The sequence below is a fragment of the Salvelinus fontinalis genome, chromosome 6, assembly GCF_029448725.1.
Source record: "Salvelinus fontinalis isolate EN_2023a chromosome 6, ASM2944872v1, whole genome shotgun sequence".
NCBI classification, from domain to species: Eukaryota; Metazoa; Chordata; class Actinopteri; order Salmoniformes; family Salmonidae; genus Salvelinus; species Salvelinus fontinalis.
The window spans coordinates 84,376,658-84,401,884 of record NC_074670.1 but is presented as its reverse complement, the minus strand read 5'-3'; the positions used below and the strand labels follow the sequence as shown (position 1 = coordinate 84,401,884).

The 25,227-nt window shown below is 46.8% G+C and overlaps 1 protein-coding gene across 2 annotated transcripts in view; it reads right to left on the bottom strand.

Moving 5' to 3' along the window:
- Positions 1 to 1,330: 1,330 nt before the first annotated feature.
- The window catches only part of neurl1b (neuralized E3 ubiquitin protein ligase 1B), a 43,418-nt gene continuing 19,521 nt past the window's right edge, over positions 1,331 to 25,227 (bottom strand). For both annotated transcript variants that reach the window (XM_055927872.1, XM_055927873.1), the window contains exons 3-7: positions 19,093 to 19,426; positions 10,460 to 10,788; positions 8,726 to 9,317; positions 5,544 to 5,666; positions 1,331 to 4,926 (exon numbers count right to left, since the gene is read on the bottom strand). In XM_055927872.1, coding sequence (XP_055783847.1) covers positions 4,637 to 4,926; positions 5,544 to 5,666; positions 8,726 to 9,317; positions 10,460 to 10,788; positions 19,093 to 19,426 — 1,668 coding nt within the window. In that variant the 3' untranslated portion in view covers positions 1,331 to 4,636. The remainder of the gene's footprint in view (positions 4,927 to 5,543; positions 5,667 to 8,725; positions 9,318 to 10,459; positions 10,789 to 19,092; positions 19,427 to 25,227) is intronic.

Sequence of the window (25,227 nt, the reverse complement as noted above, 5' to 3'; positions counted from 1 at the left end):
CATCTGTACAGCACGTTCCATTTGATAAGGAGACATCTGTACAGCACGTTCCATTTGATAAGGAGACATCTGTACAGCACGTTCCATTTGATAAGGAGACATCTGTACAGCACGTTCCATTTGATAAGGAGACATCTGTACAGCACGTTCCATTTGATAAGGAGACATCTGTACAGCACGTTCCATTTGATAAGGAGACATCTGTACAGCACGTTCCATTAAATAAGGAGACATCTGTACAGCACAATCCATTAAATAAGGAGACATCTGTACAGCACGTTCCATTAAATAAGGAGACATCTGTACAGCACGTTCCATTTGATAAGGAGATATCTGTACAGCACGTTCCATTAAATAAGGAGACATCTGTACAGCACGTTCCATTAAATAAGGAGACATCTGTACAGCACGTTCCATTAAATAAGGAGACATCTGTACAGCACGTTCCATTTGATAAGAAGATATCTGTACAGCACGTTCCATTAAATAAGGAGACATCTGTACAGCACGTTCCATTAAATAAGGAGACATCTGTACAGCACGTTCCATTTGATAAGGAGACATCTGTACAGCACGTTCCATTAAATAAGGAGACATCTGTACAGCACGTTCCATTAAATAAGGAGACATCTGTACAGCAAGTTCCATTTAATAAGGAGCCATCTGTACAGCACGTTCCATTTGATAAGGAGACATCTGTACAGCACGTTCCATTTGATAAGGAGACATCTGTACAGCACGTTCCATTTGATAAGGAGACATTAAATAAGGAGACATCTGTACAGCACGTTCCATTTAATAAGGAGACATCTGTACAGCACGTTCCATTAAATAAGGAGACACCTGTACAGCACGTTCCATTAAATAAGGAGACATCTGTACAGCACGTTCCATTTGATAAGGAGACATCTGTACAATACGTTCCATTAAATAAGGAGACATCTGTACAGCACGTTCCATTTGATAAGGAGACATCTGTACAGCACGTTCCATTAAATAAGGAGACATCTGTACAGCACGTTCCATTAAATAAGGAGACATCTGTACAGCACGTTCCATTTAATAAGGAGACATCTGTACAGCACGTTCCATTAAATAAGGAGACATCTGTACAGCACGTTCCATTTGATAAGGAGATATCTGTACAGCACGTTCCATTAAATAAGGAGATATCTGTACAGCACGTTCCATTAAATAAGGAGACACCTGTACAGCACGTTCCATTAAATAAGGAGACACCTGTACAGCACGTTCCATTAAATAACATTCTACATGTCTTGTTCAAACATCCTTCTCTTCATAGTAAAAAGCCCTGAACAATTCGCCAACATAAAAGGTTCTATATTTTTATAATTTAGAAACATTACATAAACTGTCTGCAGTGACCAATGTGTTTCTTCATTAATCCCACAACACATTTATTTACACTTAGGATTGCCATCATATTTAGAACTTGGACATGAAGACATTTGATAGATATTGTCGAAGGCACAAAGACAGAAGGTATTTGGCAGAGTGGTGACTCACAGAAGAGTCCCCTCGGCTGTCCTTCCAACACGTGAAGGGTTAAAACCACACAGTTAGAAAACCCTGTGACAGACAGACAGACAGGAGAAGAAAGCCCTGCCACCCTCAGCTATGAGAGAGAGAGAGAGAGAGAGAGAGAGATATTGAGACAGAGACAGAGACAGAGAGAAAGAGAGAGAGAGACTTGAGTAGAGAGAGTCTCAGGTAGAGAGAGAGAGAGAGTCTCAGGTAGAGAGAGAGAGAGAGAGAGAGTCTCGGGTAGAGAGAGAGAGAGTCTCGGGTAGAGAGAGAGAGAGAGAGAGTCTCGGGTAGAGAGAGAGAGAGAGAGTCTCGGGTAGAGAGAGAGAGAGAGTCTCAGGTAGAGAGAGAGAGAGAGAGAGTCTCAGGTAGAGAGAGAGAGAGAGAGAGTCTCAGGTAGAGAGAGAGAGAGTCTCAGGTAGAGAGAGAGAGAGAGAGAGTCTCGGGTAGAGAGAGAGAGAGAGAGTCTCAGGTAGAGAGAGAGAGAGAGTCTCGGGTAGAGAGAGAGAGAGAGTCTCGGGTAGAGAGAGAGAGAGAGTCTCGGGTAGAGAGAGAGAGAGAGTCTCAGGTAGAGAGAGAGAGAGAGAGAGTCTCAGGTAGAGAGAGAGAGAGAGAGAGAGTCTCGGGTAGAGAGAGAGAGAGAGAGTCTCGGGTAGAGAGAGAGAGAGAGAGTCTCGGGTAGAGAGAGAGAGAGAGAGAGAGTCTCAGGTAGAGAGAGAGAGAGAGTCTCGGGTAGAGAGAGAGAGAGAGTCTCGGGTAGAGAGAGAGAGAGAGTCTCGGGTAGAGAGAGAGAGAGAGTCTCAGGTAGAGAGAGAGAGAGAGAGAGAGTCTCAGGTAGAGAGAGAGAGAGAGAGTCTCAGGTAGAGAGAGAGAGAGAGTCTCAGGTAGAGAGAGAGAGAGAGTCTCAGGTAGAGAGAGAGAGAGAGTCTCAGGTAGAGAGAGAGAGAGAGTCTCGGGTAGAGAGAGAGAGAGAGTCTCGGGTAGAGAGAGAGAGAGAGAGAGTCTCGGGTAGAGAGAGAGAGAGAGTCTCAGGTAGAGAGAGAGAGAGAGAGAGTCTCAGGTAGAGAGAGAGAGAGAGAGTCTCGGGTAGAGAGAGAGAGAGAGAGAGTCTCAGGTAGAGAGAGAGAGAGAGTCTCAGGTAGAGAGAGAGAGAGAGTCTCGGGTAGAGAGAGAGAGAGAGTCTCGGGTAGAGAGAGAGAGAGAGTCTCGGGTAGAGAGAGAGAGAGAGTCTCGGGTAGAGAGAGAGAGAGAGTCTCGGGTAGAGAGAGAGAGAGAGTCTCAGGTAGAGAGAGAGAGAGAGAGAGTCTCAGGTAGAGAGAGAGAGAGAGAGAGTCTCAGGTAGAGAGAGAGAGAGAGTCTCAGGTAGAGAGAGAGAGAGAGAGAGTCTTGGGTAGAGAGAGAGAGAGAGAGTCTCAGGTAGAGAGAGAGAGAGAGTCTCGGGTAGAGAGAGAGAGAGAGTCTCAGGTAGAGAGAGAGAGAGAGAGAGAGAGAGTCTCAGGTAGAGAGAGAGAGAGAGAGTCTCAGGTAGAGAGAGAGAGAGAGAGAGTCTCAGGTAGAGAGAGAGAGAGAGTCTCAGGTAGAGAGAGAGAGAGAGAGTCTCAGGTAGAGAGAGAGAGAGAGAGAGTCTCAGGTAGAGATAGAGAGAGAGTCTCGGGTAGAGAGAGAGAGAGAGTCTCGGGTAGAGAGAGAGAGAGAGTCTCAGGTAGAGAGAGAGAGAGAGAGAGTCTCAGGTAGAGAGAGAGAGAGAGTCTCGGGTAGAGAGAGAGAGAGAGAGAGTCTCGGGTAGAGAGAGAGAGAGAGAGTCTCGGGTAGAGAGAGAGAGAGAGAGTCTCGGGTAGAGAGAGAGAGAGAGAGTCTCGGGTAGAGAGAGAGAGAGAGAGTCTCGGGTAGTGAGAGAGAGAGAGAGAGTCTCGGGTAGAGAGAGAGAGAGAGTCTCGGGTAGAGAGAGAGAGAGAGTCTCGGGTAGAGAGAGAGAGAGAGTCTCGGGTAGAGAGAGAGAGAGAGTCTATATTGCATGCAGAGTTTTGCAAGACTGTATTGCAAGTACAAAGAAAAACTCCAAATAACGCATGTAGGGCAGAATTGGGCCAATACCCCCTCCTCATTCGAATAGAAAAAAGAGCCATCAAATTTTACAACCATCTAAAAACAAGTGACCCTAAAACATTCCATCACACAGCTCTACAATGTCAAGAGATGAAACCAGAGAAGAGTCCCCTCAGCCAGCTGGTTCTGAGGCTCAGTTCACCAACCCAAACCAACCCCATAGAGCCTCGGGACAGCCCTCAGAAAATCTGGCCCAACCAAATCATCACAAAACAAAAAGAAAAATATATAACCTATTGGAAAGACACCACAAAAAATCAAAGTAAACTTCAATGCTATTTGGCTCTAAACAGACAGTACATGGTGGCAGACTATCTGACCACTGTGACTGATAGAAAACTGAGGAAAACATTGAGAGAGAGAGAAAGAGAGAAAGAGAGAGAGAGTCTCGGGTAGAGAGAGAGAGAGTCTCGGGTAGAGAGAGAGAGAGAGAGAGTCTCGGGTAGAGAGAGAGAGAGAGTCTCGGGTAGAGAGAGAGAGAGAGAGAGTCTCGGGTAGAGAGAGAGAGAGAGAGAGAGAGAGTCTGCCTGCCTATCCTCTTTCAGGTCCCTGCCTGCCTGCTGCAGTGTGTCCAGTCTATCAGGGCCAATGTGTCTTGATGAGGGAGGTCCTTGATGGACCTGCTGTAGTGTAGAGTGTCCAGTTTGGTAAGAGACGTCTCTGGGCTAGAGACAGAGCCCTGCCTGCCTGTCCCAGTAGTTTCTCCTCTCATGGACGGCTTAATGAGGACCTTGATGGGCCTGTTGAAATGGTGTCCAGTCTGTCTCTATAGCCCTCAAATATACATCTGGACCTCAAAGCCAGTTCCACTGCTTTAAAAAAATAAATATTCCCCTCTAATCAAGGACTGATTTAGACCTGGGACAACAGGTGTGCGCTGAATTATCACGTAGAACAGGAAACCAGCAGTACTCTGGATGTCGTAGGGTCAGAGTTGAATCGCTCTGCTCTAGACAATGCCTGCTGCAGTAATGTCCCAGTCCCCTCATGGTCTGTATGTCTTGATGACGTCTTTAATGGGCCTGCGGCAGATAGGACAGCAGGCATTGACCTGCCTCTTCAGCTTTAGCCCACAGTTGTTACACAGACACATGTGACCGCAGGTGTAGATTACTGTGTCCACTTCCTGGTCGAAACAGACGGTGCACTCCCCGTTCTTACCACCAGAGGGCAGCTCTGGGGCAGACAGGGTGGGGGAGACAGGGTGGGGGAGACAGGGTGGGGAAGACAGCGTGGGGGAGACAGGGGGGCTGAGAGGGGAGCTGGGGGCCGTCACTGAGGAGGAGATGGAGATAGGAGAGGTGTTAGAATGAGAGGAGGCTCTGGGAAAGATTTTTTTAAAACTACTTCAAATGAACAGCAACTTGTTGAGTTTTATAACAGCTACATAGAGCCTTCATAAAGTCAGTTTATAACAGCTACATAGAGCCTTCATAAAGTCAGTTTATAACAGCTACATAGAGCCTTCCTAAAGTCAGTTTATAACAGCTACATAGAGCCTTCATAAAGTTAGTTTATAACAGCTACATAGAGCCTTCATAAAGTCAGTTTATAACAGCTACATAGAGCCTTCATAAAGTCAGTTTATAACAGCTACATAGAGCCTTCATAAAGTCAGTTTATAACAGATACTATAGAGCCTTCATAAAGTCAGTTTATAACAGCTACATAGAGCCTTCATAAAGTCAGTTTATAACAGCTACATAGAGCCTTCATAAAGTCAGTTTATAACAGCTACATAGAGCCTTCATAAAGTCAGTTTATAACAGATACTATAGAGCCTTCATAAAGTCAGTTTATAACAGCTACATAGAGCCTTCATAAAGTTAGTTTATAACAGCTACATAGAGCCTTCATAGTCATGTGTGTGTGGTGACGTGCGTGTAACTCACCCAGGGAGGACTCGGAGGAGGATGTGTTGACGCTGAAGGCCAGGTCAGAATCACTGTCGTCTGGACTACTACTGCTACTACTGCTCTGGGAGGAGGGGGAGGAAGGGCTGGACTGGAGCGTGCCTGGAACACAGCGACAGAGACACAAGCAGTAAACATCCCGTCGCGCTTTGTCACACCCCCCCGTTTGTGGAGTCCACGTTTATAGTAAGCACTGCATATGTTGGCTCAGTGGGAAATTACCTTTAAATGTCAAGCACTCTATAATGTGATTGGAGCTACCGCTACCGCTCGGGGAGCTACCGCTACCGCTCGGGGAGCTACCGCTACCGCTCGGGGAGCTACCGCGCTACCGCTCGGGGAGCTACCGCTACCGCTCGGGGAGCTACCGCTACCGCTCTCGGGGAGCTACCGCTACCGCTCGGGGAGCTACCGCTACCGCTCGGGGAGCTACCGCTACCGCTCGGGGAGCTACCGCTACCGCTCGGGGAGCTACCCGCTACCGCTCGGGGAGCTACCGCTACCGCTCGGGGAGCTACCGCTACCGCTCGGGGAGCTACCGCTACCGCTCGGGGAGCTACCGCTACCGCTCGGGGAGCTACCGCTACCGCTCGGGGAGCTACCGCTACCGCTCGGGGAGCTACCGCTACCGCTCGGGGAGCTACCGCTACCGCTCGGGGAGCTACCGCTGATCAGAATGAATTCAGGCCATACATTATATACATATTTTTTTTTAAAATCTTTGTCTCTGTGACACAAACACATGTTACATTCTACTTGAACAACTTTAGACTTTGCAAGATTATTAAATCTCTTTTTTTCAAGAGAAGGAAAGAAATATAGACTGGTTTTTATATCCTAGTTTGGTTAGAATAGAGAGTTACATCTCTTTTTTCAAGAGAGACCTAATCTCAGTACAGCTACAAGACAGTGTGTTGCAATCTCTGATGGTACAGAACAGCAAACGGAGCGATGACAGACTGGTGAACTGCATCGTGGGTGATGAGCGTTACGAGGTGGTCATCACTGATATACATTGTTACGGCGAACAGCGTTAGCCATAAAACTACAGCAGTAAGTCATTATATCACATAACTAATCTGTTCAGCAAGTCATACAGTAGCTAATAGCACTACATCAGATATGTGTATCATTATGTAATCAGACAGCTAGATTTCAAACATTTTAAAGGAAAATATTTTTATTGGAGTCATTTGTACACTGTTATAAAGCCTCTAGGGAGATGTAATTCATCAGAGAGAGAGAGAGAGAGAGAGAGAGAGAGAGAGAGAGAGAGAGAGAGAGAGAGAGAGAGAGAGAGAGAGAGAGAGAGAGAGAGAGAGAGAGAGTGTCTCGGGTAGAGAGAGAGAGAGGGTGAGTCTCGGGTAGAGAGAGAGACTGAGAGGGTGAGTCTCGGGTAGAGAGAGAGAGAGGGTGAGTCTCGGGTAGAGAGAGAGACTGAGAGGGTGAGTCTCGGGTAGAGAGAGAGACTGAGAGGGTGAGTCTCGGGTAGAGAGAGAGACTGAGAGGGTGAGTCTCGGGTAGAGAGAGAGACTGAGAGGGTGAGTCTCGGGTAGAGAGAGAGAGAGAGAGGGTGAGTCTCGGATAGAGAGAGAGAGAGAGAGAGAGAGAGAGAGAGAGAGAGAGAGAGAGGGTGAGTCTCGGGTAGAGAGAGAGACAGACAGACAGACAGACAGAGAGGGTTTATAAGGAGAGCAGTTGGTGGGAGAGGGCAGATAAGTCACATCCTAAAATAACCCAGAGGGGAACAAAGAGGACCATGGGAGCGTCATCACTACGCACCAGCATTCCTCTGTGTCTGGGAAAGAAGGAAAAAGAGAACCGGGAACTGAAGGGATTGTTGGAATCCAGGAAGCTGAGGGTGCGACTACTGTGTACTGGTACACTTTCTGACCAGTACTTTGTCCATTACATAACACATATGGTACAAGCATTCAGTATGGGTATAGGATTTTTCTGATGATATTCTGAAAACATTGCTGGGCTGAGTCTGTTGAGGTCTCCACGCAGGGTAAAGAAGGCCCAGAGTGTCTGTGATGAGAATTCGATTTATATACAGTATCTATATGATATAGTATGCAGTGCCTTCGTAATAATTCAGTTTTCCAAATGTTGTTACGTTCCAGCCTTATTCTAAAATGGATTAAATAAAAAAAAAAATATCCTCATCAATCTACAAACAATACCCCATAATGACAGTGATAACAGGTTTAAAGAAATTTTAACAAATTTATAACAAATAAATAACAGATTCCTTATTTATTTAAGTATTCAGACCTTTTGCTAGAAGACTCAAAATTGAGCTCAGGTGCATCCTGCTTCCACTGATGATCCTTGAAATGTTTCTACAACTTGATTAGAGTCCCCCTGTGGTAAATTCAATTGATTGGACATGATTTGGAAAGGCACACACCTGTCTATATAAGGTCCCACAGTTGACAGTGCATGTAACAGCAAAAACCAAGCCATGAGGTCGAAGGAATTGTCCATAGAGCTCCGAGACATGATTGAAGGTCCCCAAGAAGACAGCGCCCTCAATCATTCTTAATAAATTGAAGAAGTTTGGAACCACCAAGACTCTTCCTAGAACTGGCCGCCCGGCCAAACTGAGCAATCGAGGGAGAAGGGCCTTGGTCAAGGAGGTGACCAAGAAAATGATGGTCACTCTGAAAGAGCTCCAGAGTTCCTCTGAGGAAAAGGGAGAACCTTCCAGAAGTACAACCATCTCTGCAGCACTCCACCAATCAGGCCTTTATGGTAGAGTGGCCAGATGGAAGCCACTCCTCAGTAAAAGGCACATGACAACGACCCTAAGCACAAAGCCAAGACAACGCAGGAGTGGCTTCGGGACAAGTCTCTGAATGTCCTTGAGTGGCACAGCCAGAGCCCGGACTTGAACTCAATCGAACATCTCTGGAGAGACCTGAAAATAGCTGTGCAGCGACACTCCCCATCCACCCTGACAGAGCTTGAGAGGATCTGCAGAGAAGAATGGGAGAAACTCCCCAAATACAGGTGTGTCAAGCTTGTAACATCATACCCAAGAAGACTCAAGGCTGTAATCGCTACCAAAGGTGCTTCAACAAAGTACTGAGTAAAGGGTCTGAATACTTGTGTACATGTGATATTTTCATTTTTTATAGTGTATGTCAATAACCTACCCAGAATCCTGAGTCTGTTGACCGCTCCATGCAGGGTAAAGAAGGCCCAGAGTTTCTGTGATGAATCGACACACAGCAGCCTCCCTCTGGACGCCCCGTTGACCCCATGATGCACCTCACCGCTGGGTGTCAGGCTGAAGGACAGGACGTCCCCGGAGCAGGGCATGGGGAAGCCGCGGTACACCACCCAGTATTCCTTCCTGTCCAGCAGAACCTCTGGGTCGGCAGGAAGTTCCCCAGCATGGAGGGACCCCGGATCGCAGGAGGTCAGTCCGAAAAGGAGCGCCCCGAAGTAGGGCAGGCCGAGATGACCGACCTCGACGTAGAGCGTCTCCCTGACCCTTAGGGGGCGATCTGAGAACACCAGAGTCCTCGAAGACTCAAGGAAGTGGATACACGCTGCAGAGCGGTCAGCTGACAGGATGACGTCCGGGCCACGGACTGGATGGAAGTGGAGGTCGGTGTCGAGCGGCGAGGGGAGCCCGGCTCGGACCAACCGGGGGGCGGAGAATGGGACGGATGACGATGATGATGATGTTGTGGAGGAGGAAGATGTGGTACAACAGGGGATCATCTGGCTGTAGTTGTTGAGCTGTAAGGTGTCAGAATCCCAAACACGTTTATTCCCCAAGTACATGTACACTACCACTCAAAAGGTTGGGGTCACATAGAAATGTCCTTGTTTTTGAAAGAAAATCACATTTCTTGTCCAATAAAATAACATCAAATTGATCAGAACAACAGTGTAGACATTGTTAATGTTGTGAATGACTATTGTAGCTGGAAACGGCTGATTTTTAATATGAAATATCTACATAGGTGTACAGAGGCACATTATCAGCAACCTTCACTCCTGTGTTCCAATGGCACATTGTGTTACAAACAAAAAGCCATATCTCAGACTGGCCAATAAAAAGAAAAGATTAAGATGGGCAAAAGAACACAGGCACTGGACAGAGGAACTCTAGGCCAGCATCCTCTTGCTCAGTTGTGCACAGTTGGGCCTCCCACTCCTCTTTCTATTCCGGTTAGAGCCAGTTTGCGCTTTTCTGTGAAGGGAGTAGATCACAGCGTTGTACGAGATCTTCAGTTTCTTGGTAATTTCTCGCATGTAATAGCCTTAATTTCTCAGAACAAGAATAGACTGACGAGTTTCAGAAGAAAGTTCTTTGTTTCTGGCCATTTTGAGCCTGTAATCGAACCCACAAATGCTGATGCTCCAGATACTCAACTAGTCTAAAGAAGGCCAGTTTTATTGCTTCTTTAAATCAGGACAACAGTTTTCAGCTGTGCTAACATAATTACAAAAGGGTTTTCTAATGATCAGTTAGCATTTTAAAATGATCAACTTGGATTAGCTAACACAACGTGCCATTGGAACACAGGAGTGTTGGTTGCTGATAATGGTCCTCTGTACACCTATGTAGATATTCCATAAAAAATCAGCCGTTTCCAGCTACAATAGTCATTTACAACATTAACAATGTCTACACTGTATTTATGATCAATTTGAATTTATTTTAATGGACAAAAAATGTGCTTTTCTTTCAAAAACAAGGACATTTCTAAGTGACCCCAAACTTTTGAACGGTAGTATACTGTACATGCACCAGGAATTTGACTTGGTGACATGATGCTGCCACAATAATATATAGTCCAAAAACACAATTTACAGACAGAATATTTAATCCATTAACACAATATACAGACAGAAGATATAGACAAAGAACTTACAGAATTTGAGCTGCAGCTGTTGAGCTGTAACGTCGCCATCTTCACAGTGGCCTGTTTATTGAGCTGTAACGTCGCCATCTTCACAGTGGCCTGGTTATTGAGCTGTAACGTCGCCATCTTCACAGTGGCCTGGTTGTTGAGCTGTAACGTCGCCATCTTCGCAGTGGCCTGGTTGTTGAGCTGTAACGTCGCCATCTTCACAGTGGCCTGGTTGTTCTCTAGCTGGTTGTTATTGTAGTTTGCGGAGTCGTGGCTGCTCTGAGGGAGGTAGGCACTGAGACGGGCCGCAGACAGACAACTGGACCCGACACTCTCTGCAAACTTGCTCTCTGGGAGGAGAGAGAGCAAGGGGAGAGGGAAAGGAGGAAGAGTGAGAGAGAGAGGCAGGAGAGAAAGGGGCAGGAGAGAACAGGAGCAGGAGAGAGAGCAAGGGGAGAGGGAAAGGAGGAAGAGTGAGAGAGAGAGGCAGGAGAGAGAGGAGCAGGAGAGAGGGGAGCAGGAGAGCACGGGAGAGAAGAGAGAGGGACATAGAGATGGAGAGAGGGAGAGGGAGGGAAAGAGAGGGGCAGGAGAGAGAGGGGCAGGAGAGCACGGGAGAGAAGAGAGAGGGACAGAGAGAGGGACAGAGAGAGGGAGAGGGAGGGAAAGAGAGGGGCAGGAGAGCACAGGAGAGGAGAGATGGAGAGAGAGAGAGAGAGAGAGAGATAGAGGGAGAACAAGATAAGGTAGGTGAGCAGTAGGTCCTATTAAAGAGACTGCTCATTCACTAGCAACATTGTTCCTTCTGGAGCAAAGCAGAATAACGATAGTCAAGTCAAATGTTTAGTATTTTTGGACGGAAGATAACAAGCCCATAGAGATGGCTTTATGTTACTCTAAACTAAGGAACTCCTATGCAAACATACTTTAGAGGGAAAATAGCAGTGAGGGAGATGGTCTGGTATGTTCTGAGAACTATTCCTTATGTAGCCTCAAACCCAGAACCCAGCCCAGACCCCAGCCCAGACCCCAGCCCAGACCCCAGCCTAGACCTCAGCCTAAACCCCAGCACAGACCCCAGAGCCCAGACCCTAGACCCCAGCCCAGACCCCAGCCTAGACCCCAGCCCAGAGCCCAGACCCCAGACCCCAGCCCAGACCCCAGACCCCAGCCCAGACCCCAGACCCCAGCCTACAGACCCCAGCCCAGAACCCAGACCCCAGCCCAGACCCCAGACCCCATCCCAGAGCCCAGACCCCAGCCCAGACCCCAGACCCCAGCCCAGACCCCAGCTCCCAGCCTAGACCCCAGCCCAGACCCCAGACCCCAGACCCCAGCCCAGCCCCCAGCCCCCAGCCCAGCCCAGACCCCAGCCCAGACCCCAGACTCCAGCCCAGACCCCATCCCAGACCCCATCCCAGACCCCAGACCCCAGCCCAGCCCAGACCCCAGCCCAGACCCCAGACCCCAGCCCAGCCCAGACCCCAGACCCCACCCCAGACCCCAGCCCAGACCCCAGCCCAGACCCCAGACCCCAGCCTAGACCCCAGCCCAGACCCCAGACCCCATCCCAGACCCTAGACCCCAGACCCCAGCCCAGACCCCAGCCTAGACCCCAGCCCAGACCCCAGACCCCAGCCCAGACCCCAGACCCCAGCCCAGACCCCAGACCACATCCCAGACCCTAGACCCCAGACCCCAGCCGAGACCCCAGACCCCAGCCTAGACCCCAGCCCAGACCCCAGACCCCAGCCCAGACCCCAGACCCAAGCCCAGACCAGACCCCAGACCCCAGACCCCATCCCAGACTCCAGACCCCCTCCCAGACCCCAGACCCCAGCCTAGACCCCAGCCCAGAGCCCAGACCCCAGACCCCAGCCCAGACCCTAGACCCCAGCCCAGACCCCAGACCCCAGCCTAGACCCCAGCCCAGACCCCAGACCCCAGCCCAGACCCCAGACCCAAGCCCAGACCAGACCCCAGACCCCAGACCCCATCCCAGACTCCAGACCCCCTCCCAGACCCCAGACCCCAGCCTAGACCCCAGCCCAGAGCCCAGACCCCAGACCCCAGCCCAGACCCTAGACCCCAGCCCAGACCCCAGACCCCAGCCTAGACCCCAGCCCAGACCCCAGACCCCAGCCCAGACCCCAGACCCCAGCCCAGACCCCAGCCCAGAGCCCAGACCCCAGACCCCAGCCCAGACCCTAGACCCCAGCCCAGACCCCAGACCCCAGCCCAGACCCCAGACCCCAGCCCAGACCCCAGACCCCAGACCCCAGCCCAGACCCCAGCCCAGACCCCAGCCCAGACCCTAGACCCCAGACCCCAGACCCCAGACCCCAGACCCCAGACCCTAGACCCCAGCCCAGACCCCAGCCCAGACCCTAGACCCCAGACCCCAGACCCCAGCCCAGACCCCAGACCCCAGCCCAGACCCCAGCCTAGACCCCAGCCCAGACCCCAGACCCCAGCCTAGACCCCAGCCCAGACCCCAGACCCCAGCCCAGACCCCAGACCCCAGCCTAGACCCCAGCCCAGACCCCAGCCCAGACCCCAGACCCCAGACCCCAGACCCCAGCCCAGACCCCAGCCCAGACCCCAGACCCCAGACCCCAGACCCCAGCCCAGACCCCAGCCCAGACCCCAGACCCCAGACCCCAGCCCAGACCCCAGACCCCAGACCCCAGACCCCAGACCCCAGCCCAGACCCCAGACCCCAGACCCCAGACCCCAGACCCCAGCCCAGACCCCAGACCCCAGCCCAGACCCCAGCCTAGACCCCAGCCCAGACCCCAGACCCCAGACCCCAGACCCCAGCCCAGCCCCCAGACCCCAGCCTAGACCCCAGACCCCAGACCCCAGACCCCAGCCCAGACCCCAGACCCCAGACCCCAGCCCAGACCCCAGACCCCAGCCTAGACCCCAGCCCAGACCCCAGACCCCAGACCCCAGCCCAGACCCCAGACCCCAGACCCCAGCCCAGACCCCAGCCCAGACCCCAGACCCCAGCCCAGACCCCAGCCCAGACCCCAGCCCAGACCCCAGACCCCAGACCCCAATGTGTTTGTGCTATGAGCCTTAAATTATTGAAGCGACGCAGTCTAAAATAACCATTTCCCTCAGCTCCTATCTGCACTCTGCTGATGTGAGGAAGTAGGCTGAACTGTCCCAGACATGATCGGTTTATATAACAAACTGTCCGCTACATTATCAGTTTATATAACAAACTGTCCCCTACATTATCGGTTTATATAACAAACTGTCCCAGACATTATCAGTTTATATAACAAACTGTCCCAGACATGATCGGTTTATACAAACGGTCCCCTACATTATCAGTTTACATAACAAACTGTCCCAGACATTATCGGTTTACATAACAAACTGTCCCCTACATTATCAGTTTATATAACAAACTGTCCCCTACATTATCAGTTTATATAACAAACTGTCCCAGACATTATCGGTTTATATAAACTGTCCTCTACATTATCAGTTTATATAACAAACTGTCCCAGAAATTATCGGTTTATATAACAAACTGTCCCAGACATTATCAGTTTATATAACAAACTGTCCCCTACATTATCAGTTTATATAACAAACTGTCCCAGACATTATCGGTTTATATAACAAACTGTCCCCTACATTATCGGTTTATATAACAAACTGTCCGCTACATTATCAGTTTATATAACAAACTGTCCCAGACATGATCAGTTTATATAACAAACTGTCCCAGACATTATCAGTTTATATAACAAACTGTCCCCTACATTATCGGTTTATATAACAAATGGTCCCCTACATTTTCAGTTTATAAAACAAACTGTCCACTACATGATCAGTTTATATAACAAACTGTCCTCTACATTATCAGTTTATATAACAAACGGTCCCCTACATTTTCAGTTTATAAAACAAACTGTCCACTACATGATCAGTTTATATAACAAACTGTCCTCTATATTATCAGTTTATATAACAAACTGTCCCAGACATGATCAGTTTATATAACAAACTGTCCCAGACATTATCAGTTTATATAACAAACTGTCCCAGACACAATCAGTTTATTTAACAAACTGTCCCCTACATTATCGGTTTATATAACAAACGGTCCCCTACATTATCAGTTTATATAACAAACGGTCCCCTACATTTTCAGTTTATAAAACAAACTGTCCACTACATGATCAGTTTATGTAACAAACTGTCCTCTACATTATCAGTTTATATAACAAACTGTTCCAGACATTATCAGTTTATATAACAAACTGCCCCAGACATGATCTGTTTATATAACAAACTGTCCCAGACATGATCAGTTTATATAACAAACTGTCCCCTACATTATCAGTTTATCTAACAAACTGTCCTAGATATTATCGGTTTATATAACAAACTGTCCCAGACATTATCAGTTTATATAACAAACTCTCCCATACATTATCAGTTTACATAGCAAACTGTCCCAGAAATGATCAGTTTATATAGCAAACTGTCCCAGACATGATCAGTTTATAGAACAAACTGTCCCCTACATTATCGGTTTATATAACAAACTGTCCGCTACATTATCAGTGTATATAACAAACTGTCCCAGACATTATCAATCAATCAAGTTTATTTTATATAGCCCTTCGTACATCAGCTAATATCTCGAAGTGCTGTACAGGAACCCAGCTTAAAAGCCCAAACAGCTAGAATGCAGGTGAAGAAGCACGGTGGCTAGGAAAAACTCCCTAGAAAGGCCAAAACCTAGGAAGAAACCTAGAGAGGAACCAGGCTATGAGGGGTGGCCAGTCCTCTTCTGGCTGTGCCGGGTGGAGATTATAACAGAACTATGCCAAGATGTTCAAAAATGTTCATAAGTGACAAGCATGGTCAAATAATAATCATGAATAATTTTCAGTTGGCTTTTCATAGCTGATCATTAAGAGTTGAAAAACAACAGGTCTGGGACAGGTGGCGGTTCCATAACCGCAGGCAGAACAGCTGAAACCGGAACAGCAGCAAGGCCAGGCGGACTGGGGACAGCAAGGAGCCACCACGCCCGGCAGTCCCGATTATCAGTTTATATAACAAACTTTACCAGACATGATCAGTTTATATAACAAACTGTCCCACACATTATCGGTTTACATAACAAACTGTCCGCTACATTATCAGTTTATATAACAAACTGTCCCAGACATGATCAGTTTATATAACAAACTGTCCCAGACATTATCAGTTTATATAACAAACTGTCCCAGACACGATCAGTTTATATAACAAACTGTCCCCTATATTATCAGTTTATATAACAAACGGTCCCCTACATTTTCAGTTTATAAAACAAACTGTCCACTACATGATCAGTTTATATAACAAACTGTCCTCTACATTATCAGTTTATATAACAAACTGTCCCAGACATTATCAGTTTATATAACAAGCTGCCCCAGACATTATCAGTTTATATAACAAACTGTCCTAGACATTATCGGTTTATATAACAAACGGTCCCCTACATTATCAGTTTATATAACAAACTGTCCACTACATTATCAGTTTATATAACAAACTGTCCACTACATTATCAGTTTATATAACAAACTGTCCTCTACATTATCAGTTTATATAACAAACTGTCCCAGACATGATCAGTTTATATAACAAACTGTCCCCTACATTATCAGTTTATATAACAAACTGTCCGCTACATTATCAGTTTATATAACAAACTGTCCCAGACATGATCAGTTTATATAACAAACTGTCCGCTACATTATCAGTTTATATAACAAACTGTCCCAGACATGATCAGTTTATACAACAACTATGGTACTAACAGCTTTTCTGTCTTGGCTGAAGGTGACTGTGTGAGGGTGATCACTGTGTCTTGGCTGAAGGTGACTGTGTGAGGGTGATGACTGTGTTTTGGCTGAAGGTGACTGTGTGAGGGTGATCACTGTGTCTTGGCTGAAGGTGACTGTGTGAGGGTGATCACTGTGTCTTGGCTGAAGGTGACTGTGTGAGGCTGATCACTGTGTCTTGGCTGAAGGTGACTGTGTGAGGGTGATCACTGTGTCTTGGCTGAAGGTGACTGTGTGAGGCTGATCACTGTGTCTTGGCTGAAGGTGACTGTGTGAGGGTGATCACTGTGTCTTGGCTGAAGGTGACTGTGTGAGGGTGATCACTGTGTCTTGGCTGAAGGTGACTGTGTGAGGGTGATCACTGTGTCTTGGCTGAAGGTGACTGTGTGAGGCTGATCACTGTGTCTTGGCTGAAGGTGACTGTGTGAGGGTGATCACTGTGTCTTGGCTGAAGGTGACTGTGTGAGGGTGACCACTGTGTCTTGGCTGAAGGTGACTGTGTGAGGGTGATGACTGTTTCCAGTGATACTAGAGAAATCAGGGTTTAAATACTATTTGAAATCATTTAAAATACTGTGTCTGGACTAGATTGAGTTTGCCTGTTGCAATGTTACCAATAGAATTGTCTCAAGAATGAAAACCCAGCACATATGGTACTTTAGTCAGACTAGAGCAAACGCTAAAACGGTTTGAAAGATCTCAAATCCTATTTGAACCCAGGCCTGTTGCTGGAGCAGAGAGCTGAGGCGCCTCACTGAGTAGACTGCTCTTACTGCTTCCAGCACCAGCAGCCTTTACCAAACATGGTCAGACCAATGATTAACACAGAGAGAGAGAGAGAGAGAGAGAGAGAGAGAGAGAGAGAGAGAGAGGGGAGGAGAGAGGGAGAGAGAGGGGGAGGAGGGAGAGAAAGGGGGAGGAGGGAGAGAGAGGGGGAGGAGAGAGAGGGGAGGAGAGAGAGGGGAGGAGAGAGGGAGAGATAGAGGGAGAGGGGGAGGAGGGAGAGGGGAGGAGAGAGGGGGAGGAGGGAGAGAGAGGGGGAGGAGGGAGAGAGAGGGGAGAGAGGGGAGAGAGGGGAGGAGAGAGAGGGGAGGAGAGAGAGGGGAGGAGAGAGAGGGGAGGAGAGAGGGGAGGAGAGAGGGAGAGGAGGAGAGAGAGAGGGAGAGAGAGGGGGAGGAGAGAGAGAGAGGGAGAGAGAGGGGGAGGAGAGAGAGGGGAGAAGAGAGAGAGGAGAGGAGAGAGGGAGAGAGAGAGAGACAGAGACAGAGAGAGACAGAGACAGAGAGAAAGAGAGACAGAGAGAGACAGAGAGACAGAGAGACAGAGCCACTGGTTGTCTTATCTCTCTCTGTATGTTATCAACATCACAGGGCCCTCCAAGCTCATCACCAAGCTCAGGACCATGGGACTGAACACCTCCCTCTGTAACTAGATACTGGACTTCTTGACGGGCCCCCCACCAAGCGGAAACAACACATCCGCCACACTGACCCTCAACACGGGGGCCACTCAGGGCTATAGGCTTAATCCTCTCCTGTTTTCCCTGTACACCCACGACTGTGTGGCTGCACGACTCCAACTCATCATCTGACGACACAACACTGGTTGGACTGATCACAGACAACGATGAGACGGCCTATAAGGAGACGGTCAGAGACCTGGCAGTGTGGTGCCAGGACAACAACCTCTCCCTCAACGTCAGCGAGACGAAATGAGCTGATCGTGGACTAGAGGAAACGGAGGGGCGAGCACGTCCCCATCCACATCGATGGAACTGTAGTGGAGCGGATCGAGAATCTTCAAGTTCCTCTGGTGTCCACATCACTAAGGATCTATCATGGTCCACACACACCAACACAGTGGTGAAGATGAACGTGGTACTTTCAGGTGTTTGGAAACTGCTCCCAAGGATGAACCAGAGGTCTTGGCTGATTTTCCCATGATGTCAAGCAAAGTGGCACAGAGTTTGAAGGTAGGCCTTGAAATACATCCACAGGAACACCTCCAATTGACTGAAATTATGTCAATTTGCCTATCAGAAGCTTCTAGAGCCATGACATAATTGTCTGGTATTTTCCAAGCTGTTTAAAGGCAGTCAACTTAGTGTATGTAAACTTCTGACCCACTGGAATTGTGATACAGTGAATTATAAGTGAATTAATCTGTCTGTAAACAGTTGTTGGAAAAATTACTTGTTTCATGCACAAAGTAGATGTCCTAACTGACTTGCCAAAACTATAGTTTGTTAACAAGAAATGTGTGGAGTGGTTGAAAAACAAGTTTTAATGACTTCAACCTAAGTGTATGTAAACTTCCCACTTCAACTGTATATGTACCGAAATTTGTTGTTTCTCTAAAATCTGTGATCGTGACACAAGGCGCTGCATAATTAACAACTGTCCTCCTGATGGAACGATCCTTAAAAGGCCAACCATTCACAGCTGAGTTGACCTGTTCCCCTAAAAGGCCAACCATTCACAGCTGAGTTAAGCTGTTCCCTAAAAGGCCAACCATTCACAGCTGAGTTGACCTGTTCCTTTAAAAGGCCAACCATTCACAGCTGAGTTGACCTGTTCCTTTAAAAGGCCAACCATTCACAGCTGAGTTGACCTGTTCCTTTAAAAGTAAATCCACCATTAACTGCCTTTCTCTCTGACTCCTAGGCTGGTTGTTCTACAGCTGCAGTGTAATATCGTGCTGCTTGGGCCTCTGTACACCTACGTAGATATTCCATATTAAAAATCAGCCGTTTCCAGCTACATTTACAACATTAACAAGGCAGAGACTGACCTAGCAGTGTAACCTCCTGGGTGAGACCATAGATGTCTATGATGGCCCAGAGCGGACATCCTATACTCAGACCACAGTGGAAGAGGATGGGTTCCTCTTCGTTGATGCTGTAGAACACACGGCCGTGTCTGTCGGCCCAGAAGGACAAGACGTTGTTGTGGACCGCCAGGCGTTCAGGCAGGGCTTTGGCCCAGGAGCCCGGTCGCGTCACCAGGTCCGGACAGGCGTACTTGGGGATGTTGGAGGAGTTGAGCTCGCTAGGGTCCAGACTGGTGAAACCGAACCGCAGAGCACCACTCCAACCGTTGTGTACACCGGACAGACGCAGACGCACCTGGGAAGGGGATTGTAATGATCACACTGTGCTTTTCATACAGGAAGTTTTCTAATCATTTGTTTTATTTCACCTTTTATTTAACCAGGTAGGCTAGTTGAGAACAAGTTCTCATTTGCAACTGTGACCTGACCAAGATAAAGCATAGCAATTCGACACATACAACAACACATGGAATAAACAAAACATACAGTCAATAATACTGTATGTTGAACTAAAGAAAACAAAAAAGTATATATACAGTGAGTGCAAATGAGGTAAGATAAGGGAGTTCAGAGAATAAATAGGCCATAGTGGCAAAGTAATTACAATATAGCAATTTAACACTGGAATGGTAGATGTGCAGAATATGAATGTACAAGTAGAGATACTGGGGTGCAAAGGAGCAACATAAATAAATAAATAACAGTATGGGGATGAGGTAGATGGATGGGCCGTTTTCAGATGGGCTATGTACAGGTGCAGTGATCTGTGAGCTGCTCTGACAGCTGGTGCTTAAAGCTAGTGAGGGAGATATGAGTCTCCAGCTTCAGTGATTTTTGCAGTTCGTTCCAGTCATTGGCAGCAGAGAACTGGAAGGTAAGGCGACCAAAGGAGGAATTGGCTTTGGGGGTGACCAGTGAGATATACCTGCTGGAGCGCGTGCTACGGGTGGGTGCTGCTATGGTGACCAGTGAGCTGAGATAAGGCGGGGCTTTACCTAGCAGAGACTTGTAGATAACCTGTAGCCAGTGGGTTTGGCGATGAGTATGAAGCGAGGGCCAACCAACGAGAGCGTACAGGTCGCAGTGGTGGGTAGTGTATGGGGCTTTGGTGACAAAACGGATGGCACTGTGATAGACTGAATCCAATTTGTTGAGTAGAGTGTTGGAGGCTATTTTATAGATGACATCGCCAAAGTCGAGGATCGGTAGGATGGTCAGTTTTACGAGGGTATGTTTGGCAGCATGAGTGAAGGATGCTTTGTTGCGATATAGGAAGCCGATTCTAGATTTCATTTTGGATTGGAGATGCTTAATGTGAGTCTGGAAGGAGAGTTTACATTCTAACCAGACACCTAGGTATTTGTAGTTGTCCACGCATTCTAAGTCAGAGCCGTCCAGAGTAGTGATCCCAATCTTTGGGAATCTCAGACGATACGAAAGAGAGGTTGAACAGGCTAGTGATAGGGGTTGCAACAATTTCGGCAGATCATTTTTGAGAGGGTCCAGATTGTCTAGCCCAGATGATTTGTAGGGGTCCAGATTTTGCAGCTCTTTCAGAACATCAGCTATCTGGATTTGGGTGAAGGAGAAATGTGGGGGCTTTGGCGGGTTGTTGTGGAGGGTGCCGGGCAGTTGACCGGGGTAGGGGTAGCCAGGTGGAAAGCATGACCAGCTGTAGAGAAATGCTTATTGAAATTCTCAATTATAGTGGATTTATCGTTGGTTAGAGTGTTTCCTAGCCTCAGTGCAGTGGGCAGCTGGGAGGAGGTGCTCTTATTCTCCATGGACTTTACAGTGTCCCAGAACTTTTTTGAGTTTGTGCTACAGGATGCAAATTTCTGTTTGAAAAAGATAGCCTTAGCTTTCCTAACTGCCTGTGTATATTTGTTCCTAACTTCCCTGAAAAGTTGCATATCACGGGGGCTATTCGATGCTAATGCAGTACGCCACAGGATGTTTTTGTGCTGGTCAAGGGCAGTCATGTCTGGAGTGAACCAAGGGCTATATCTATTCCTAGTTTTTTTTTTTTATTAATGGAGCATGCTTATTTAAGATGGTGAGGAAGGCACTTTTAAAGAATAACCAGGCATCCTCTATTGACGAGATGAGGTCAATGTCATTCCAGGATACCCCGGCCAGGTCGATTAGAAAGGCCTGCTCGCAGAAGTGTTTTAGGGAGCGTTTGACAGTGATGAGGGGTGGTCGTTTGACCTTTCTTGGGTAGGGGACAGTATTTTCACCTCCGGATGAAAAGCGTGCCCAAAGTAAACTGCCTGTTACTCAGGCCCAGAAGCTAGGATATTCATATAATTGGTAGATTTGGATAGAAAACACTCTAAAGTTTTCTAAATAATGTATGTGAGTATAACAGAACTGATATGTCAGGCAAAACCCCGAGGACAAACCATCCAGGGGATTTCTTTTTTTAGGTCATAGAATTTTCCAATTGTTTTCTATGGGATACCCTTTTTATTAGGAACCTGGTTGCAGTTCCTATGGCTTCCACTAGATGTCAACAGTCTTTAGAAACGCGTTGGATTTGAAAAACTTTGTATCTATTGAACATGTCATACAAATAAAGGCATTTAAATTAATTATATGAAGAGTGCCTTGGTCCTCCTTTCTTTTTGATGACCAATTCACCCCTTTAACCAAAGAGCACTTTCTGTTACTTCTATCTTCTTCTCTTCTATCTTCTATTCTTCTTCTACCAAAATATACTATTGTGTACCTTAGTAGCGCTTCCTTTCCTTCTTCTACTAGTCTTTAGAAATTGTTCAATGTTTTTCTTTTGAGAAATGAAGAAGTAGTGCTATTCATTGTAAGTGTCACTCCAGGTGGACTGTAATGTTTTGAACTGGAGCGCGCTTCACGTTGTTTTTATCCGGTATTGGAAACAGTTTATTCCGTCTTAAATTTGATCAATTATTGACGTTTTAGGGTACCTGAGGTTGGATTAGGATCGTTGTTTGAAATGTTTGGACCAAGTTTACAGGTAACTTATTAGATACTTTGTAGGCATGTTGGGCAAGTTGAAACCGGTGTATTTCTGAATCAAACGCGCCAAATAAATGGACATTTTTGGGACATAAAGAAGGACATTATCGAACAAAAGGACCATTTGTGATGTTTCTGGGACATTTTGGAGTGCCAACAGAAGAAGATCTACAAAGGTAAGGCATTAATTGTATCGCTATTTCTGACTTTTGTGGCGCACCTGCCTGGTTGAAATATGATTTTCATGTGTTTGTATGCTGGGAGCTGTCCTCAGATAATCGCATGGTCTGCTTTCACCATAAAGCCTTTTTGAAATCTGACACAGTGGCTGGATTAACAAGAAGTTAAGCTTTATTTTGATGTACAACACATATATTTTCAAGAATGTTAAATATTTGAATTTGGTATTTTTGAATTTCGCACTCTGCAATTTCACCAGATGTTGGCCAGGTGGAGCAGGTGGGACGCGACAGAGAGGGGTCGTACCTTTTCATAGTCTAACAGGTCTTTGGCTAAATGTTAGCGTCGGGGCAGAGATGGGCGACTCTATTTTTTGGGGGGTCCCCAAATGGAGTATAATTTAGTAAATTCCCACGAATAACAAAAAGAGATGTGATTTTTTCTCAATGTAATCAAGGTATGAAAATATTGTTATTTTAAAATAAAACAAATCATTATAATTATGTTCCGTCCGCCCGACCATCCACTCCGACAAAAATCATCCAGTGGCTTAATAAAGTTGCCTACCCCTGGCCTGAGTTAGGGTATGTTAGGGTGAGTGTTAGGGTTAGTGTTAGGGTATGTTAGGGTTAGTGTTAGGGTTAGTGTTAGGGTATGTTAGGGTTAGTGTTAGGGTATGTTAGGGTATGTTAGGGTATATCAGGGTTAGTGTTAGGGTATGTTAGGGTATGTTAGGGTTAGGGTATGTTAGGGTATATCAGGGTTAGTGTTAGGGTGAGTGTTAGGGTTAGTGTTAGGGTTAGTGTTAGGGTATGTTAGGGTATGTTAGGGTATGTTAGGGTTAGTGTTAGGGTATGTTAGGGTATATCAGGGTTAGTGTTAGGGTGAGTGTTAGGGTATGTTAGGGTTAGTGTTAGGGTATGTTAGGGTTAGTGTTAGGGTATGTTAGGGTTAGTGTTAGGGTATGTTAGGGTTAGTGTTAGGGTATGTTAGGGTTAGTGTTAGGGTATGTTAGGGTATGTTAGGGTTAGTGTTAGGGTTAGTGTTAGGGTATGTTAGGGTATGTTAGGGTGAGTGTTAGGGTTAGTGTTAGGGTATGTTAGGGTATGTTAGGGTTAGTGTTAGGGTTAGTGTTAGGGTATGTTAGGGTATGTTAGGGTTAGTGTTAGGGTATGTTAGGGTTAGTGTTAGGGTTAGTGTTAGGGTGAGTGTTAGGGTATGTTAGGGTTAGTGTTAGGGTATGTTAGGGTTAGTGTTAGGGTATGTTAGGGTTAGTGTTAGGGTATGTTAGGGTTAGTGTTAGGGTATGTTAGGGTGAGTGTTAGGGTATGTTAGGGTTAGTGTTAGGGTTAGTGTTAGGGTATGTTAGGGTTAGTGTTAGGGTATGTTAGGGTTAGTGTTAGGGTATGTTAGGGTTAGTGTTAGGGTGAGTGTTAGGGTTAGTGTTAGGGTGAGTGTTAGGGTTAGTGTTAGGGTTAGTGTTAGGGTTAGTGTTAGGGTTAGTGTTAGGGTATGTTAGGGTTAGTGTTAGGGTATGTTAGGGTTAGTGTTAGGGTTAGTGTTAGGGTGAGTGTTAGGGTTAGTGTTAGGGTTAGTGTTAGGGTATGTTAGGGTATGTTAGGGTTAGTGTTAGGGTATGTTAGGGTTAGTGTTAGGGTGAGTGTTAGGGTTAGTGTTAGGGTGAGTGTTAGGGTTAGTGTTAGGGTTAGTGTTAGGGTATGTTAGGGTTAGTGTTAGGGTATGTTAGGGTTAGTGTTAGGGTATGTTAGGGTTAGTGTTAGGGTATGTTAGGGTTAGTGTTAGGGTTAGTGTTAGGGTTAGTGTTAGGGTATGTTAGGGTTAGTGTTAGGGTATGTTAGGGTTAGTGTTAGGGTATGTTAGGGTTAGTGTTAGGGTTAGTGTTAGGGTTAGGGTTAGGGTATGTTAGGGTATGTTAGGGTTAGTGTTAGGGTTAGTGTTAGGGTGAGTGTTAGGGTATGTTAGGGTGAGTGTTAGGGTTAGTGTTAGGGTTAGTGTTAGGGTTAGTGTTAGGGTATGTTAGGGTATGTTAGGGTATGTTAGGGTTAGTGTTAGGGTGAGTGTTAGGGTGAGTGTTAGGGTATGTTAGGGTTAGTGTTAGGGTTAGTGTTAGGGTTAGTGTTAGGGTATGTTAGTGTTAGGGTGAGTGTTAGGGTTAGTGTTAGGGTATGTTAGGGTTAGTGTTAGGGTTAGTGTTAGGGTATGTTAGGGTTAGGGTTAGGGTATGTTAGGGTATGTTAGGGTTAGGGTTAGGGTATGTTAGGGTTAGTGTTAGGGTGAGTGTTAGGGTTAGTGTTAGGGTGAGTGTTAGGGTATGTTAGGGTTAGTGTTAGGGTTAGTGTATGTTAGGGTATGTTAGGGTTAGTGTTAGGGTATGTTAGGGTATGTTAGGGTTAGTGTTAGGGTATGTTAGGGTTAGTGTTAGGGTATGTTAGGGTTAGTGTTAGGGTTAGTGTTAGGGTTAGTGTTAGGGTATGTTAGGGTTAGTGTTAGGGTTAGTGTTAGGGTGAGTGTTAGGGTATGTTAGGGTATGTTAGGGTTAGTGTTAGGGTATGTTAGGGTTAGTGTTAGGGTTAGTGTTAGGGTATGTTAGGGTATGTTAGGGTTAGTGTTAGGGTTAGTGTTAGGGTTAGTGTTAGGGTATGTTAGTGTTAGGGTGAGTGTTAGGGTTAGTGTTAGGGTATGTTAGGGTTAGTGTTAGGGTGAGTGTTAGGGTGAGTGTTAGGGTATGTTAGGGTTAGTGTTAGGGTTAGTGTTAGGGTATGTTAGGGTATGTTAGGGTTAGTGTTAGGGTGAGTGTTAGGGTGAGTGTTAGGGTATGTTAGGGTTAGTGTTAGGGTATGTTAGGGTGAGTGTTAGGGTGAGTGTTAGGGTATGTTAGGGTTAGTGTTAGGGTATGTT